Genomic DNA, 18,837 nt, shown 5'->3' with positions numbered 1-18,837 from the left:
AGCAAAAGGCATGGGGGCTCGAGCAGAACAGGACGGTAGGACTTCTTCCCGAGCAGATGGCAAAACCCAGAAGCTGGGCCTGATGGGGCAGCTCAGTCAGTGCTGCAGAACAAGTACGGAGACCCAAGTTCCAGTCCCCACACCACACTAAAGCCCAGGTGTTACACACTGCATGAAGATGCACTGCTGTGATTGGGGCAATAAAAAGCCAAATGGCCAAAGCTAGGCAGGAGGTATGGCTGGGAGTTCTGCAGAGAGAGAACCCGGGGAAGAAGAAAAGGGGGGTTGCGAGCTAGATGCTGTGGAAGCAGGACGGTCAGTACAGAGTAAAGTAACCAACCCTTTAAAAGGTATGGATCAATTTAGGTTATTAGAACTAGTTAGGAACATGCCTAAGTTAAGGCTGAGCTTTCATAATTATTACTGTCTCCGTGTCATTTTTTTGTGAGCTGGCAGTCCAGAAAGAAGAGACCATCCACACCCAGGGAGGCTCGCCCTATCTTTAAATGATATGTTTGATTTTACTCTTGGGAGCCATTGTCTTTTCTCAAATAGATAGATATACTGAAGTGTCCTGTTGATGTGCCAGGGGTGACTCTGTCTTCGTGGTCTCATTCTGCATTCAGTAGGTTCTGTTGGGAACTTGATTGTCCTCAGCTCTGAGAAACCATCTTTGCCATCTTACTGTGATGGTGATGATTTTATTTGTTTCTTCATTTCCCCTAGAATGCCAGTTGCAGGGACTGAATCATAACAGAAAATTGTATTGATAGTATTTTAAGTCAAGTGTGGCAGTGTCTGTGAAGTGAATGGTTGCTGTGTATGTGGTTTGCATAGCAGAGGACTAAGTGTGTGTTTAATTCGTGTTTCTTTACTTTTCTGCCCCACTTCCTGTTTTCCTCATGATTTTTCCTGACTACCGTAGTCAGCCTTTTGACTCTTCAGGCCAGAGCCAGGGAGCTGCCTCTCTCACCAGTGAGAAGCTGGGCAAAAAGAAGAGCAAAGCAGATGTCACCCTCACACCAAACCCCCTGGACCAGACTTGCATCCATCCGGAATCCTACGACATAGCAGTCAGGTGAGCCAGGGGCCAGCTCCAGAACTCTGCATGTGCACAGTGAGTTCCGTACAGCGTGGCCTTTGGGTGGGCATAGTGGCCATGCTTAACATGACAGCAGTTTTCAGAAGTTCCTCATTGCTGAGTTAGCCACATTATTTTATTGTTCTTGTGGAGCCGTGTCAGACCAATAAGTCCTGGTTCTAGGGAGAAGTCAGTGGACTGGTAATTGCATGGCATTCTCTATTTAGGAAATTAGCATGACTCAATTGACTGGTACCTGGTGTTAACTTGAGCTATTAGAAAGACAAAGCCTTTTTTAAAATTATAGACAGCCAGCTTTCCCACAAAATTAACATCTGTTGGATTGTTAGAGTCTAATGTACTTTTCGTGGGGACACATTAACAGAGAGCAATGCTGAGATTATTTTAATACAAGAGAAGCTTGATATAAAGTGATTAAAGGAAATGACTTTAAAATGTTTTGTTATGTTTATTTATTTGTATGTACATGTGGGGAGTGAGATTGGAGAATAACTGGCAAGAAGAATCAATCAGCTCTCTCCCCTTCTACCATGTGAGTCCTGAGGCCAGAACAGTCACCAGGCTGGACAGCAAGACTCACTCACTGACCCATTGTACTGACCCCAAAACAACTTTCCATTGCATGTTTAATTATCTTTAAAACTCTCAGTTCAAAGCCCATGACTTGATACATAACCAAAAATTCCTAAGGTTCTGACTGAGTAATACAGTAGTGGATTTAGGACCCGTTTGCTTTAACTTTCATTCTAAAATATGGGATTTATAGAGCGCTTTGAAGTCACTTGTATTTGCTCACTGTGGTAAATGCCATTGGCTTGTTTCCTTCAACAATGTTTGCTGTTATAAAGATTCAGGACTAACTGAGAAAAGCAGACGTGAAGCTTGTCCACCAATGCCACTGCAGTCTGTCCTCCCTGTGTTTGATTGTGAGACTCATTGACACATGCAGAGAATTCTTCTCTGGTGCATCTAGATATCAGCATACCAGTGCACCTGCTTTTCTGTGTGTCCATCCATATCTGTCTATCTGTTTACCCATGAGCTTATTTAGGTACTGAAATAAGAACATTGCAGACTTCAGTGTACTTTTCACTAATCTCTGTGCATAACGTAATAATTCTTATGATGGAAAACATTTAACTGGGGAGACTTGCAGTTCAGAGGTTTAGTCTGTTATGATGGTGGGCATGGTTGCATGCAGGCAGACACAGTGCTAGAGAAGAGGCTAAGAATTCCACATCTTGATCCAAAGGCAGCAGGATGTGAACTGAGTGTCACAGTTAGTGTAGCTTGAGCAAAGGAGGCCTCAAAACCCGCCCCCGCAGTGACACACTTCCTCCGATAAGGCCACATCTTCTCCAACAACACCACACCTTGTAATTGTAACACTCTCAATGAGCTTGGAAATGGGAATGTTTAATGAATATGAATCAGTGTTTTTCTTCCTATTATGTAAGATGGCTCTTCTTTTAATACCCTCATCTCAGGGAAGCCTGGTGTTTCCTTAATTTTTCATATTACTTATGGTTCCAATATTTACTCCATGGGTTTTGTTGGTGTGGCTTTATTCACCTCCTGGAATGTGGTAGGGCCTGGAGAACATAAAGATGAGTAGAGGTATTTATTGTACCTATAAAGGAACACACTAAAACAAGACAGAATTTAAACTCTGGGGCAAGGAGAGCTCATTTCCACACACAGTTGTCTTTTAGGTTCATGTAGATGGGGGAACAAAAAGAGGAACATGGTGTTTAATAGGTTGGAGAGTAGAGAATGTAGTTAAAGCTAATTTAAGGAGTTATTGATAGACCAGTGAGAACAAACATTCATTGACTGCTTCCTCATTACCAGGCATTTTAGATGGACCAGGGTGTGTATACCTCACAACAACCCCAGGAAATTGGTGCTGTTGCTGTTCCCATTTCAGGCTGGCCAAGTCTCAGAGGGAGAAAGCAAATTGCCTGACATAACTTAGCTTAGGAGAACCAAGATTTAAGATGGATGTACCATCACTCAAAGCCTAGGCTGTTAACTGGATTGTACTTTTAAAACTGGAGCCAGATTTGAATGCTATCAATGTGGTCGTGTCTTTTAAAAGTGTTCTCTGAAAGACAGTGGGTGGTGTTCACAGAAAGTAAGGTGACCCCTTAGCATAAGTGAGTATTGGGAGTATCTGCCTTGGGTTGTCTTGTATCCTTGGCTAATAGCATCTGTCCTACCTCTCAAGAAGACATCCCCCGTCTCCTAAGTGAAGCTCTGCCTATTTGTTTTATTGAGGGGTCTGCATGAAATAGGTGTTCTCAAGAGCAGGGGGAGTTTTATACTGTCTGCTCAAGATGTGTTTCCTGGATGTTGCAGGAAAAAGAGCTTCTTTGCCTTGTACTTTAGAATAAGTAAAATAAGCAAGCCATTAGTGCCCACATTTATTTGCTTTCTTCCTTGCTAAGAGAAGAAGCTAGAGGAACCTAAGCAAAAGGGGTTTTTCAGAAAGTGTGAGGACTGATGGCATTTAATGAAACATTGTGGAAGAACTCACACCCTAGAAGATAGAGGTGAACCTAGAACCTGAAAACCAACATTCTGTCAGCCCTTTAAGGACACTGTCTTCTGTTTCCCTTTAACTTGTTTCCAGGTCGTTTCCCACTCACAGGATGACGTCAGTCCTTCCTCACGGAAGCACTTCAAGCTACCCCACACTCTCTTCTAGTTGGACCCTCTCTTTATTCATTCTGCCCTCTCTTTTCCTAGCAGCTCTGCTTCGGGATTCTGTTTCCACCTTCACTCCTTCCATGCCACTGCTGAAGACTCTTAGCCCTGGCTATTGTAGTGGTCTGACTGCCCTACCTCTAAAGAAAGTGAGGAAGTAACAGCTAGATGAATAACGTGTTTTACTGCTATGAAGTTCTAGGACTGCCCCTATACCTCTTGTCTCCTCCACCTTGCTTACTGATTTAGCTCAGACTTCTTAATGCTTTGACCCAGTGGCTCCTATGGACAGCTAAGAGCTACCCATTGTGCCTGCCTTTCATTGCCGAGTGTCTTAGAAGTATCTACCTCTAATTCTTACTCTTCTCTTCCTCTCATTTTTGTTTTCTACCTTATTCATTCCTCTCTTGAAATTATATTCTTAGAGTGGGTGGCAGGGGATGGGAGAAGGGGAGGGGGGAACTAGGGTATATAAAATGAAAAATAATTTTTAAATAAAAAATAAATTACTTTCTTACCCAGTGACCTGCTTATCAAAACCATCCTTAAACCACTTGCTGTATTTGACACCATCAACTTGAGTCTATCAGAAGGAATGGGTCTTAATATTTAGTAAGAACAGTAGCTAGGTTAAAAGCTGGAGCATAATCCCAATGAAAAGGCTGCTATGTTAGGTATGGACTGTAAGGACAGTGGAAGAAACATGGAGACCAGACAGACAAAGTGCAGTGTCCAAGTCAAGAGATAATGCTGACACCCAGACCATAGGAGCCGTGCTGAGCCATGTGCACATTCTCTGTGGGTTTTGAGAATGGAGCCATAAGTGTCACTGACAGATTACATGAAATACAGTAATAAGTTATGGGTGACGAGAACAATAGGGACACCAGGGACACTTGTGGAGGAGATGCAGAAGGGAGATGTAGAAAAGATACAGAGTGATCACTGCCCCATGACCTCTTCACTCCCAAGACTTTGAGACCATCACTGTGCCTGGCTCCTAAACCTGCTCATATTTTAAACCACTCTTCTACAGCTCACACGGCATCCAGCTGCCTCCTCGGCAGCTCCAGTCCAGCATGTTTAAAGTTGAAAGCTGGATCTTTGCTGAACTCTTGCTCCAGCCACAGCCTTCTTCATATCAGATAGTTTCTGGTCATCCTTTCAGCTTCTCAGGTCAAAGGCTTGGACATTGTCTCGTGAGCCAGCTCTTATAAGTCCTGTTAAAGATACCTGTGAACTCCAAATAGCAGCCACTTGCTAACTACCGGCCTGCAGTCCAGCATCTAAGAGTGCTATGTGCCCCTTCAGTGGTGGACTTCTTGAGAACATCAATCATCTCTATTCATGTTTCTGTTCTACACACCCTGTTGCAGTATGCTACACACCCCAAATGATGAATAAACTCATCACCAACAAAATTCATCTGGTAAATGCTGGAATCATTAAAAAAAAAAAAAAAAAGGTAGGGGCTGGAGAGATGGCTCAGTAATTAAGTTCTCTTCCGGAGAACTCTCAGTTCCCAGCACCCACATCAGGTGGCTACAACCACCTGTAACTCCAGTTCTCAGGGATCTCTTGGCCTCGGTGAGCAACATGCAATGCACATACACGCACACATAAAGACACACATTCATATACATAGATAAAAAGCAAGAAAAATAAGTCTTTAAAAACAGATATTGAACTGATCTTAGAGGTCTTTAAAAAAGACTCCTTTTGCATAAAATCAAGAAAAAAATGAATTAGATTTAAATTTTGTCATTAAGCACCTTCTTCTGATTGTATTTTTCTCCACTTTTTCTTACATATTCATAATAGACTTGGATGGCAAAAAACAAACAAAAAAATCCCACAGTGTAATAGCGTAGTTAAAGTTCTAACCCTCTATAATTGTTCTTGAACCTTTAACATAGAAATGCATCTGAAAAGTTGCATGAGATTTGTTAGGCTGGTAGCAATTCAATTAAAGGTTGGTTATTGGAGGCTGTGAGCTCCAGGTAGCTAGAGACTATTGGAACCCGGCTTACCCCTGTACCCAAAGCACCCACCAAAGACTGACCCAGCAGTGTGAAGGGATAAATGGCAGAATGGAGAGTGAAAGCGCACTTTTAGAGATCACCGAGGAAAGGAAGCCATACGAATGACCTTTCACAGAATAAGGCGTAATTTTAGCTTTGTTCCAACAATTGATTCTGTAGTCTAAAACTGCTGAGATCAAGGTACAAGCAGAGCTGTTGCTAAAACACACTGGCTCATCCTCTCCCGCCTCTCCTGCCTCATCTACATGCCAACTAAGTACCTCTTTGAGAAGCCCAGTGTGCCAAAAAGGTGTCAGCCCTCCAAACAGCATCCCATGCATCTCCACAGAGCATTGTGTCTGCTTCCAGCGCCGTCTCAGAGTTTACAGACCGAATAAGCCTAGGAAAGTCACAGGCCATTTCTTTCTGCATTTCTTGTTGTGGAGAAATCCTTACAAACCCACGTGTGTGTAGTTTCATTTGTGTTGGATACTGTAGCTGTAAGTAAAATTGCTGCTGCATTGTGAGTGGAAGCAGACCCAGCGAAAGCGTGGGTAGGGTCCCCGCCTCCTCCATGCCCCTTCTCCCTTTGTCCTACCATTTTGGTTGGTCTCGGAGCTACACACATATCTGATTTCCCTTCTCTGGTTAGGAGAGGACGGAGCTCTGGCTGCAGGTTCTGCTGAGCCCTCTGCATCACATGAGACCTGGCACTGGCCCAGAGAAGGCTGGGTTCAGAATCCAATTCACAGCCGATAGTTAAGCCCCAACGCGCCCGTGCTCTCAATTTAACTTGAGAAATGCCAGGAAATTTCATGTCAAGACTCACTCAGCACTCATTTTGATAAAGTGTATGCTGTTTCCATTGGGGCCATTAGGGAGAACTTCGGGAGATTGGTTTCCAGAAGAGCCAGTGTAGCAGGAGGAAGGTGTGTGGTGCCGTTGTCATGTGCCAGGTGAGCACACTACACAAAGAGTAGTTTCTGCCAGCTCAGTACTCAAGTCCTGGAGCTGGGAAAGTTGCCTTATTACTGCAGATCTGCCTGTTTCTGTCTCTTACAATCTGTGCAGCAAAGTATATTTTGAGAGTATCAACAAGTGTGAATTTAACATTTAGGTCTAGGTTAAGTATAATCACAAGCATGGCACCCTGCTTCCATAGGAATGGAAGGAACTTATGTGCAAAAATCAAGCAGTTCTGACTTTTGATTCGTTGAGAAGTTGTAGTTAGTTTGTTTGTTTAACTGTTTTTCAAGTCAAAGTTTCTCTGTTTAACAGCCCTGGCTATCCTGGAACCAAGCTGACCTCAGACTCACTGACATCCGCCTGCCTCTGCCTCCCAAGTGCTGGGATTAAAGGTGTGCACCACCACCTGTCTGTAGTAGGTTTTTAAGACCCAAACTAGAATAACTCCATCTGATGCAGTGAGTAGAAGGATCCTGACAAGCACCTGTGGGCTAGCAGTAGAACAGCTGAGGAAATTCTTGGAGGCCCTGTCTTACGTGGCGCAGATGGCACAACCCCAGTACTGAATACCCTTAGTGAAGGTCCTCTGTGCTTCCTGAGCTGCTCTTTCAGAGCTGTCTATAGAGGTTTTGGGACCTTATACTAAGTTGTGACCAGCTAGGAGCAAAGCTTCTAAGCTTCTAACTGACAAGCAGCTGTATGTAGTGCAGGGAGTTTAAGGGGTGTGTGTGTGTGTGTGTGTGTGTGTGTGTGTGTGTGTGTGTGTGTGTGTGTGTGTGTGTGTGTGTGTGTGTGAAGCAAATAGGTGGTGTGGGGCCATAGCTCAGAGTGTAAAGTGCTTGACACACAAACGTGAGGACTAGAGTTTGGATATGCAGAACCAAGTAAGTGCTACATGGGGTATAATGGCCAGCCTGTAATCCCAGCCTCGGAAAGATGGAAACAGTGGGTCCCCAGAGAAAGCAGACTGTGAAGATTAGCCAATAATAGATAACCATTTACTTAATCTAAATATCTCACTGTAGTTCCCAGGAAGTTATACTCAGCGTACCTAAAGTGCCATCACAAAAGGGGGATGATGAAAGAGAACCTGCCTGTTGAAGAAATGGACGGCCAGGCCATGGCACTCCTAGAAATATAGTACACATTGTTCCAGCACACAGCCCACATTAAGCTCCTGACAGAGTAGTGGAGGGCCCTAGAAGTAAAGAGCCTCAGACTCCCTGTCCAGATCCTGGCTGTTGGACCTCAGATTCCTGGCCCTAGTTTTCTTGTCTGTTAAATTAGAGAGTAGCAACTATATAAGTTAATGCGTGTCATATACTTAGCTCCTGGAACATGGTAGTGACCGCAATGGCCACTGTTAACTTTTGCTGTCATCATGAAGGTGCTGTCAGCTGTGCTATTGAAAAAGCATGGAGAAGTCACACGAGCTTCAGGGTGTGGGGGCAGCTCTTGTTCTGCTCTATGATCTGGATGTAATTTGCACATGCAGCATTGTTAATTCATATCAATACCAGCTCCCGGCACTGGGGAGAAGGCCAGTTTCTCTGCTGTGTATATGTAGAACAGCCTGCTACTCCCACTGGAGAAAAACAAAGAGGGAGCTGCAGGCCAGCGGTGGAATTATACAAGTATTTGTTCCTCCTTCTCCTTGTCCTCTCTTGCTCAAGTTTAGACCCCTCAATCCGGAGCCTGACACTCAGGTATTGATTCTGTCTCCTGTTCCCTCAGCTTCCTGCTCCCAGTCTAGCTGTGGGTTGGAGTCTCAGCCTGCCTTCTAATTCTGTGTCATCATAACTGAGCTGCTGCCACCTCCCTTCCTCACTGTAGCGGTGTCCCTAGCCGTTGAGCGGGCAGCCGGAGATTTACTCAAATGGCCAATGTTAATAAGCTTCTTCTGCTAGTTTCTGGAAAGTAACGTTACTAACTGTTGGCCCTGTGGTACGAATCTGTCTCTTAGTTTTTCCCTGTCACTTGGGCTTGCTCCAAGCGACACTAGAGTGGTCTGCTTCAGCTTTTCCTCCCGTCGGCCCCTGTATGCTTCTGAATACTGTTGCTTTATTTACCCTTCTCTTTCAAATAGTCACAGGCACTAATCCACATTATGGCTTTACAGGCAGTAAATTAAATTATATTAATTCTAAACAGTGTTTTTGAACTATATAGAGACTGCAGCCTTTGAAACCACTAACTTAATTTTGTTCAACCCTTACTCAATAACTCAAAAAGAGCCAAAGTTTCTTTCTTTCAAATTTAGTTTAAAAAATAATAATAAATTGCTCCCAGGCAGTAGTTCTGGGTGCCAAATTTTATCTGCAATCTGAATCTTCTGTCTGCATTGAAGCTCCTCAAAAGTCAAGGGGTCGAAGTATTCGTGAAGATGTGGAGGACTGTAACTTACTTGAGCTCCAACCGTGTGGCTTCAGCTCTTTGCACTGGTCACTTTCTCTCAGGGCTTTGATTGTCTTATCTGCAAAGCTCCATCTGCAGTGAGATTTTCCAGAGAGTGAAATGCATGTTTTATCGAGTGCTTTGAAAGTATGTGCCCATCTGAACGTGAAGTCCCGCCTTGGAGAGGACAAGCAGGACGGAAACTGTCCCAACTGGCCTCCTCTTGCCCGAGTCCTCTGGAAGCTTATTCAAGGCCAAGGCTCTGTTTCCGTAATGTACTATCTGTGCACATGAAATAAATGTTTGCTGAACAAAGCTGAGCATGCTTTTCCAGTGTATTTTTAATTGACCTCAACATCTTTTCACAAGGCTTTGAATTTAGCAGATCCGCATCACTTGAGATAGGACTGTATATTTGAAGGAGGTGGGGCAAACAAGATGCTGCCACCCTGCCCTCATCCCCTCCCCCCCATTGAGCTCACTTTGTGGAAGGATGCGCCAGTTTCTTTAAAATTGTGTGTAGAGGTTTAAGTTAAACTGTGATGCTTACACAGTATGTGGCTCACAGTAAGTTGTTTGGATGTTGAGGAATCAGTGCCTTTTATGACACTGGTCATTGCTTCACCAATCTTAGATGCTTTGGTTAAACTGAGAGTGTCATCTTCAGCTGGCTCTAAATGGATGGTCATCCTCATGCTTGAACTTCTAGAAGGCTGTAAAGACAATTAACTGGCACTTGTTTTTAAGTGAAGTTAATTCCCTGTGCTGAAGTGCAGAGGCATGTAAAGTTTTACTGAAACAGCTGCAAGGGAACGGCTTCTCCCTGCAGTGACTGTGACTGTGACATACAGTAGTTCCGCTTCTGCGCATTGTCTAACCTTCCCTTAGACACCAGGAAGTGTCTCGTCCATCCGCAGGAGGGAGAGCAGGTGCTCACAAAAAGCCCCGCAGTTATTCCTCAATCCCTGGCAGGAGTTTCTCCATTTTCAGTGACTTGCTGCTGCTCCCTGATGCAGGAAACAGTCTGAAGACTTTGGAAATGTCACCACAAAAGACCCTACAGGGACCCCTCTCTGGTCCAGATTGTGCATACCATTTAATACTGCGCTCCCAAGGCAGAGTGTGGGAGTCTTCACAGCAAGTCTATTTTTCAGGATACTTATCTCTACCATATTTTAAAACCTTGTCAGCCGTACATTCTTATGGAGAGTTCTCTGCTCTTTGTGTGGCTGATCAAATGCTAAGAAAAGCCACTGAAATACCATTTCCATTATGACTCTGTTAGCTTCCGTGGAGCTGCTGGCAACTCCGGGACCTTCCATAAATGCGCTTTCCTCGGATCGTCACTTGCTTCGGAGTTTGTACCAGCACAGATTTTGAAGGATTCTGGCCCAGGTCTGTGCCTTGTTTTAGCCCAGGAGAAATGTGAAGGATTCTTAGTGATGAGAATGCAGTCCCCATGGCTGTCACCTGATGGTGTTCACAAGATAATCTGATATAGCCACGTTGGCACCGTCTCCATCAAGCCATACTGAACTCATTGTGCACAGTGCACCTGGTACAGCAGCTTGACTAGGCAGTGGCACACTGAGTTCAAGTTTCTTCTGGCCCCTTTACACTGATAGATTTGAAACTATATATCTGGAGTCTCTAGAGTAGCAAACCATCGCTGGACTTTGAGTCAGTGCCCCACCATTTAACACACAACCCCACTCTAAAAGCCGTGTCATCGAGTTTCTCCATGCATTACCAGTTGCGACTTACTCCCCCCCCCACGTTTCCTTTCATTCCAAAATGGCTGCACTCTTGCATTTCATTTTTTGCTTGTTGACGAAATCCCTGTAAAATGATTGGATAAAAGTCTTTGGACTTTACTATGGTAGCATGGCTCGAGTGCCCTCCCCCTCCGCGCTCCCTCCCTCCCCGTGTGTGTGTGTGTGTGTGTGTGTGTGTGTGTGTGTGTGTGTGTGTGTGTGTGTGTGTGTGTAAGAGAGAGAGAGAGAGAGATGGTGTTATATCACCGAGGTTCTTGTGAGCTCCGCAGGGTGTCACGTTGCTCTGTGTAACAAGCCCCTTGGCTTCTAACTCCCTGTGCTGAAAATGATTACGGGAATCTGGATGGCCATCTGTGGAGTCTTGTGAATCTGAAGCATTTCTTCCTCTTTGAGGGAAAAATCTCACAAAGACTTCTTTTCTCTTTGTGGAGGAAGGCCTGGCCTTTGTTGCAAGCTTCTGTAGAAAACATCAGCAGTGTAGCTTTGTGTCTGAAGGGTAAGCGTGCTCTCTGCTGCAAGGTCTGTGTTTTAACTCCATGCAGATGTGTGCTAAAAGAACATGATGTGCTTATTTGTTGCATTTATGCTACTTTCTTACTTTAAGTAAGATGGATGAAATTACATATTAAATAAAAACAGCAGCTCCAACAGCAGTCCTTAGCAAATGGAAAAGGCCTTCCAGAGACAGTAGAGAAAGCAAGACGATGGCTGTAATAACTCATTGACTTGTGAGAACTGTCCGTTTAGAAGCTAAGTTCTCAGTGGGATTTACTTGGTGTTAACTGCCTAATGTTTAGAAGTGATCTTCCATTAAATTGTGCTGGTGAGATATTACCCAACACGTTGTGTTTTATCTTACCAAATACAACAGTTCCTGTTCTCCCAGTTTCCCTCCTTTTTGCTGGCTTTTTCTGTGACCTGGGCAACTTTAACAAAGTGTTCAAAATGCAAGAACTACTTCACTTCGTTCCTTCATTGTTTAAAAATAGAGTTGATCAATACAGAGCATTAGCAGGAAGCAACGTGATGCTTTGTTATTGATTTCAGTGACTACTGCCCTCGGGCTTCTGTGAGGGTGACGAGATATATGAACTACACTCCCAGGTTAAACAACCGATTCTCTTCTTCACAGACTTTTTATAAGGATGAGATTTTGTAGCAGTCACCGCCTCTCCATCGTATGTGTGCCTGTGCATATGCATATACAGTACATCTTAATACTCCAAGTGGCCTGCAGGGTGGGTGCTTCGGGAAGTTTTCTGCCATAGCAGTAACCAGTTGCACCCCAGGAAAGCCATATTAGTGAGTACCCAAAAGAGCTGTCCAACGAAGGAGCAGGTGTCACAGCTGCCCTATCAGTCTGAGCTCCAGCGTCTGGGCCCTGTCACCAGCCCATGGTGCTGCTGTCCATCAGTCAACACCACACAGGCTGCCTCTCCACCTGCTGGGGACGCCATAGTCATAGGCTGAAGAGGTGAATCTCCCTGGCCTCCGGATGGTACTCCTGCCCAAAGAAGTGTCACTCTTTGTCTTCATATTAGACTGCTAACTAAAATATACCCTCAAGAGACTTGTTGGATGCTAGATGATCTTTTAAAATAAACAATAGGGCTCTAGAAATGTAGAAGGGTTGTGCATCTGAACTCAAGAGACACCCTAGTTAAGTGGGAGGTGAGAGGCCTTTCCCCAGCAGATATGAGGGGATCAGCACCAGAGTATCAAGGAAGAGCACAAGGCAAACACAGAATCGGAACAGGCAACCCCTCTGCCCCGTGCAGTGCCTGCCACGGGAGGCAGGTCCAGAGACCACCTCCAGCAGTTTCCTTTTCCCTTCCTGTATTCCAGAGGCATTCTTAGAGGAAGGAATTCGAGGGCACTAGTATCACTATCTGTCTCATTACTGTGTTGACATTTTTAAAGTGCCATTAATCATAGGAAATGGAGCTTAATGATGGAGAAAAATGCCCAGCCAAGGAACATCAAGAAAGGGAGCCATGACCCTGAACTCACATAAAACTGGAGGGAACTGCATCTAACCTTCATTTTTTGTTTTGTGTTATTATGGTTTTCCTGCAGCTCAGCAATTGGGTAGCATATGTGCAAGCAAGGCAATGGCAAACATTATAGCTATGTGGTATATAAAGTGTATAAAGAATATTCAACTTTAGATTGTATCTTTGAGGGATTTTTCCTTTTGAAAAACAAATCACTTTTTCTTTCACACGCCCCCATACTGTTGCTGTGGGGTGAGTCCAGGTTCTCTTACACATGCTGTTTTCATATGCTACTACTGAGCAGGCAGCCACCCAGCTGCCCTCTGCTATTTTCCTGTTGAATACTCCATGCTTTTAGGTGATTTCAATTATGTGTGGCTCAGTGGCATCTGTGTCCTTGAAACTGACAGTCTGGCAGGTCAGCTTCCCATCATGTAGATGTACACATGCAGCAAGGATGTGGAACGTGAGGAGTGTTTGTGAAAATCGGAAATACCTGATACATGCATGCCATACTAGATTGTGGTATCACCAATACATTGTATTTGACTGTCAATCTAAATTCTAATGTTTTCCTAACTGAAAATTGTAGGAAACATGAGGTAAATGTAGATAGCCTTATCCAGAAAATATGCATGTGACGCTAAACTATAAAATGTCCCTGGCCCAACCGTGGACAGGCACTTGAAAAATAGCACTAGAGCTTAAACACGCCTCCTCCGAGCCTGCCCACATACCCCTCAGCTAAGTCACTTACTACAACATAGGACATACCGTCTACTCTCCGTAGAGACCGAGTGGTGTAAGAGAATCTGAAAATGACCTGTGCAAGGAAATATAAAAAGTAATATTAGTGATAAACGTTGGGCTTTTCTCCCCACTGAAGGTTTTTGTCATTCATCGGAGGGACACTGCATGAGATTGGAAAGCCTGAAATGCAACACAAGATAAATTCATCTCTCGGGAAAGAAGGCATAGAGAAAACTGCAGAAAGGTTAGAGACAACCACCCACACCTTACAGGTCATCATCGATGGTCTGAGTCAGCCTGAAAGCTTTGACTTCCGAACAGGTAAGTTAACATGAGCTGTAGCCCATGCCTGAGTGTGGCTCGCGTCACCGCCTTTGACCCTTACAGCAGCCGAATGAATGCCTGAAGTAGATAGATTCTGTCACCCTATGCATGAGAGAGCTGAGGGTCAGCGTGTGTCTGTGGCGGTCACTAGCATTGGTACCTGGAGTCAATAGAGGCGGGGCTCTGACTCCTTGCCCACTCGATGTTGATTTGCAGTGCACCAGGATAGACGCATCACTGTGCGTGGAGACTTGCTCTCCCTGACTGTCCTATAAACTCTCTTATCTCTGAAGTGCCGGAAGGGAAAGCTTTCCATCCACCCCCAAAAGTGAATCTTCTTCCTAAAATAACGGCCCTCCTGGTCTCTGGATTCCATGTCACCTAGCACAGTGAAGAAATAGGATGATACCTCCATGTTGATCGACTTTCTCATGTAGAGTGCTCCTGCTTTCTGTGCAGGTAGAGGGTGAAGGGAGTATAATAGCCATAGTTGTTGAGAGCAATGGCCCCTTGAGACAGAATTGCAGCTGGAGAAAATAAAACACTGAATAAGACCAGTGGGTACCAAAGCCTTCCAGTTGTCCTTCATGTAAAGTGACTGTTCCCACAGATAAACTTGCCAAGAAGCCTGCTTGTCTTCATGTGGATTCAATGGCTTCCCCTTGTAGGAACACTAAGCTCAGTGTCTCTCACGCAGGGTGAGATTGGTGGCATGCCTAAACACTACCTGGATGGTTGACAAAGACAATTTCGCTACAGGTGGCCTGTACTGGCTTTTCCTGTCCATCTTGGTTTTTCTGTCATGGTGTTGATTGCTTCATTATCTCAGTTACAGTAGGGACTCAAAACAAAGGCATACACCCACTTAACCTAACTAAGCAGAGGCCCTTCCTTAATTGGCCTCTTGTTGGGCAGAACACAGATGGACCTGGGCTTTGCAGTGTGACAAGTACAGTTTCAAATAGGTCTCTTTAAGCAAACTTTGCAGCTAATCTTTGCCCTGGTTAAGTCACTATTTTCAAGGTATTTGAGAACTATCATTTTACTATTGAACACATTCCCAAGGGGGAGATGCAGATGAGTCATACTTTGGAAGAGGGAGATAGACAGTATTTTGGGCATTTCCGTGTTATAGTATTTGTATTCCATCTCTTTTCTCCATTTTCTCAAAAGTATTTCCTGTCTTAATTGCCTCATTCTTTCCTTTATACTCATCAGATTTCAGGGTTTTTTTTCTTCAGTGACATAATCAATTCCTTTTATTGAAGCTATCCTTGCAAGTTAGTTTCCTTACTTAGGAACAAGTTTGTGACAGTAACCTGACTGTATGTGTTGCCTTGGCTCTCAAATTGTTAAAATTTGCATAGTGCATGGAGGACTTTTGGTTTCTCAGTGGCCCAGGCTGTCTTGGGGAACATGTTGAGTGGTTCTCAACTCTGGTTTTCATGCAAAATTAAGCTGAGCTGCTGATCAGAGCCCCATGGGACTTGGCAGCAGCTGGACTTCTTGCAAGGAAAAGAGTGGGAGAGAGTTTCCCAGCATGAAAACCTGCCTCGTGGACCTGGGGTCCATCCTTGCCGCAACCCTGGGCACCTGAGTTTCACTTGGCTTTGAGTAACCCTCTCCCTGTGTGGGTCAAATTACCAGAGGTTTCTTGCTTTGGAATTGTCAGGTAAAATTCCATAGTTACTTCTCACATCAGTGTATTTAATGAGGACAGTGAGGTTTGGGGTTTACAGGGTTTTGTCTTGTTTAGTAGCAGTGGGGGAACTTATCCTAAAAAATCCTGATCTTGAGGTGGTTGGACCAAGGGAGGAAAACAAAGGTGAGCAGTTGTTAATACAAAAGCAAAGGATAAGTGAGCAGTTATCAGAGTAAAGCCGATAGCTTTGGAGGAAGCGGAAGTGGACTGGGTGAAGGGAGGGTGAGGACTCAGAGAAGGAGAGCCCAGCTAGAATGTGTTCTTTGTCCTGAGAGTCAGCATTTAGTGGTCCATGGGAAGGGGCTGGGCCTGTGGAAGCAAACGCAGGCCGTGGATAGCTCACAAGCCCCATTTGGATTCTTCATCTCTTCTCCTCACAAAGCCTTTGTTTTATTTTCTCTGGACCCATGGTTGCCCCAAGTTGTGCTCACTTCTTAAGGGCTGGTGTTGGCAAACAGAAATGCGTATAGTGGGATGGGCAGGGGCGGGGGGGGGGGGGGGAGACCGTGAAATGGGGACCTGGGTGTCTCGTCTCTGTATCTAGCATCCAGCAGAGCACCTGACTACAAGGTAACGCTAGAAGGCAGTAAACATTCAATCAGCTGAACTAGAGGAAGAGAGGAGTCTCGCTCCGGCTGATGTGGATTTCTGAGCCACAGGCAATCAAAAGCCCGTACCTCCTGATTAAATAAATGTGTTTGAAATAGAAAGAATTCTTGGATTCACAGTTTGTGGGAAGAAGTAGAGAGAACATTTGATTTCACCCACATTTGTCCAAGAGCTAGTGGGAATTTCACCACCTTGAAACAATTTAAGAATCCAGGAGTTGAAAGCTAGCACCACCTCTCATGTCTCCAGAGCTCTCCCTTTCTGAGCATTTGTGATTGTCTGGTGTGGTCACCGAGCAAAGGTCCAATCTGATGGTCCTTTGCAGGAAAAAAAGTGAGACCATCTGTCCACAGCCTTGCAGACTGTGTTCACGTTCACATCAGTGACACAGGCTGCAGAGAGAAGTAAATGCCTGTGTGAACAGTTTCTCCCTCAAAGGCCCATGCTGATCTGGGCATCTGTATTAATCAATACACAGCAAATGCCAAGTATAGTGACTTCTTGGTTAAACTAACGTTTACTCTCTTTCCTCGTAGATTTTGATAAACCTGACTTCAAGAGAAGCATAGTGTGTCTGGAAGATCTGCAGGTTGGGACAGTTCTTACAGGCAAAGTGGAGAATGCCACCATGTTTGGGGTTTTCGTGGATATAGGAGTGGGGAAGTCTGGACTGATTCCCATACGAAACATAACAGAAGCAAAGCTGTCTAAAACAAAGAAGAGAAGGAGCCTGGGCCTGGGCCCTGGAGAAAGAGTGGAAGTGAAGGTCCTCAACATTGACATCCCCCGGTCTAGAATTTCTCTCGACCTCCTTCGGGTGCTGTAAATTCCCACTGAAGACCAAACCACCAGTATGTCCCCTCATTTCTACAGTTTGACAAGGACAAGCCAAAGCTCATGGGACCTAGACAGCAGATGAGAGGGAGTCCTAGGTAGAAGTGTTGTCGCACCATCCTGACTTCTTTTGAAAAAGACCACTGATGTGGTCACATGACGTCATATGACAGCAATTGTCTTGCCTTTTGTAATTCCTCACTGACTGCACTGTCTGTAGCAGGCGGCTTTATTTCGCCCTGCTGGCATCTGCTGTCTCGTGCCTGGGTGTGTTGTCTTCTTTATTTGAAATGCATGGTGTTGGTTGACACATTAGCACTAGCAGTCCTTAGTCCTGCCATTTTATTAGTTGTTAAATTAGAACTTTTGCACATAATTCATAATTTTTTAATAATTTTTATTTTTCCTTACCAAACCTAGTGAAAATATACCAGTAAAAGAGATTATCATGTTTGTGACCATCAAGTGAATGATTCAATATGTTCCTCAGAAGAACATGTGTATTGGCCCCTGCAATAAATGACTGGCTGGTGACTTCGGTGTGCTGTGTTCATTGATTGAATACTAGATACCGTACTGAATTAAAGATGTAATTTGTGGAACTGTACCTCTGTGGAAGAGGGAAGCTTCTGAAAATTTCAAAAATTAATTAACTTAGCTTATCACAGGGGGCATATTCTTTCTTAACCATCAGTAATAAACTTCGAATCAGGATAAAAATGGCCTTCAAAAAGACTAAACATGCATCAGGTGAGGTGTCCCAGGCGTGGTAAAGTAAGTGCCCCAGCTCCCTTGTTGTTCAGTGGAGAAGTAAGTGTTACATGATGGTTCAGGGTCAAATGCGGTAAGTGGAGTCCACCCTGAGAACTGCTGCTGCCATGGTTTGCCCAGTAGAGTACTTGTGTGAACAAGGACCTGACCGTTTCCCTGGGTAAAGTGTGAAGGATGAGTACCAAGGTGTGGCCAGCCCTGTGCATTTGTCTTGGGCAAATAATCCTTTATTTGTAAGTAAGCACCCATTATCTTTGCAGTCTTGTCAGCAATGTTTCTCTTGTTCTCGGGATGCCCAGTTTGGGAAAATACAGTCAGCCAGTGGTAGTCGTCGGGAGGTAGTGTATCTCGTGATGGTTCTGCCTGGTAGCAGAGCTATTCTCAAACACTCAGCTTTCTAAGTAGCATACCTCGGTGTCTTTGAAGTCCTGTCTGCCTGACTTGCGCTCCTGGTGTGCTTTTTCTGCTGCTTGCTGGTCCTCAGCTGGCACTGGAAGGTAATGTTATCATTTTCAGTCAGTTCTCTGGTTCACAGTGTGGTGAGCTCCCAGAGTGCTCTCGGGAAGCTTCTCCTACTCCTGGGCACTTTGGTTGGAGGAGCCAGGGCAGCTCTGAGCCCTTGACAGCTAAGCCTTCATGAGCATGAAGGGGATGAGTGCTCGTTGTCCTAGAGGACATCGCAGTGAGCATGTCCACTGCCCTTTTTATCTCAGAGGTGGTGGTGGAAACTCTACACAGCCCATCCTAGGAGAAGACGTCCATATCTCCATCATCAGTGCAGCTCCTACTGAGACAATGGCCATAACCAGTTCTTTTGCAGAGTTTGGCTGTAGAGGTGGGGGTGAAACAGTATAATGGCTAGAAGGTGAAACGGACCCAAGAGAGTTTC

The 18,837-nt window shown here is 44.7% G+C and overlaps 1 protein-coding gene across 2 annotated transcripts in view; it reads left to right on the top strand.

The window, feature by feature from the left end:
* Srbd1 (S1 RNA binding domain 1) overlaps positions 1 to 17,711 on the top strand; it is a 163,317-nt gene extending 145,606 nt beyond the window's left edge. For both annotated transcript variants that reach the window (XM_040737708.1, XM_040737709.1), the window contains exons 19-21: positions 926 to 1,078; positions 13,845 to 14,029; positions 16,880 to 17,711. In XM_040737708.1, the coding sequence (XP_040593642.1) occupies positions 926 to 1,078; positions 13,845 to 14,029; positions 16,880 to 17,169 (628 nt within the window). In that variant the 3' untranslated portion in view covers positions 17,170 to 17,711. The remainder of the gene's footprint in view (positions 1 to 925; positions 1,079 to 13,844; positions 14,030 to 16,879) is intronic.
* The last annotated feature ends 1,126 nt before the right edge of the window (positions 17,712 to 18,837 follow it).

The sequence above is a fragment of the Mesocricetus auratus genome, unplaced genomic scaffold (assembly GCF_017639785.1).
Source record: "Mesocricetus auratus isolate SY011 unplaced genomic scaffold, BCM_Maur_2.0 Super-Scaffold_100676, whole genome shotgun sequence".
Classification (NCBI taxonomy): Eukaryota; Metazoa; Chordata; class Mammalia; order Rodentia; family Cricetidae; genus Mesocricetus; species Mesocricetus auratus.
The sequence above is the reverse complement of the archived record's forward strand: the minus strand, read 5'-3'. Positions and strand labels throughout refer to the sequence as shown.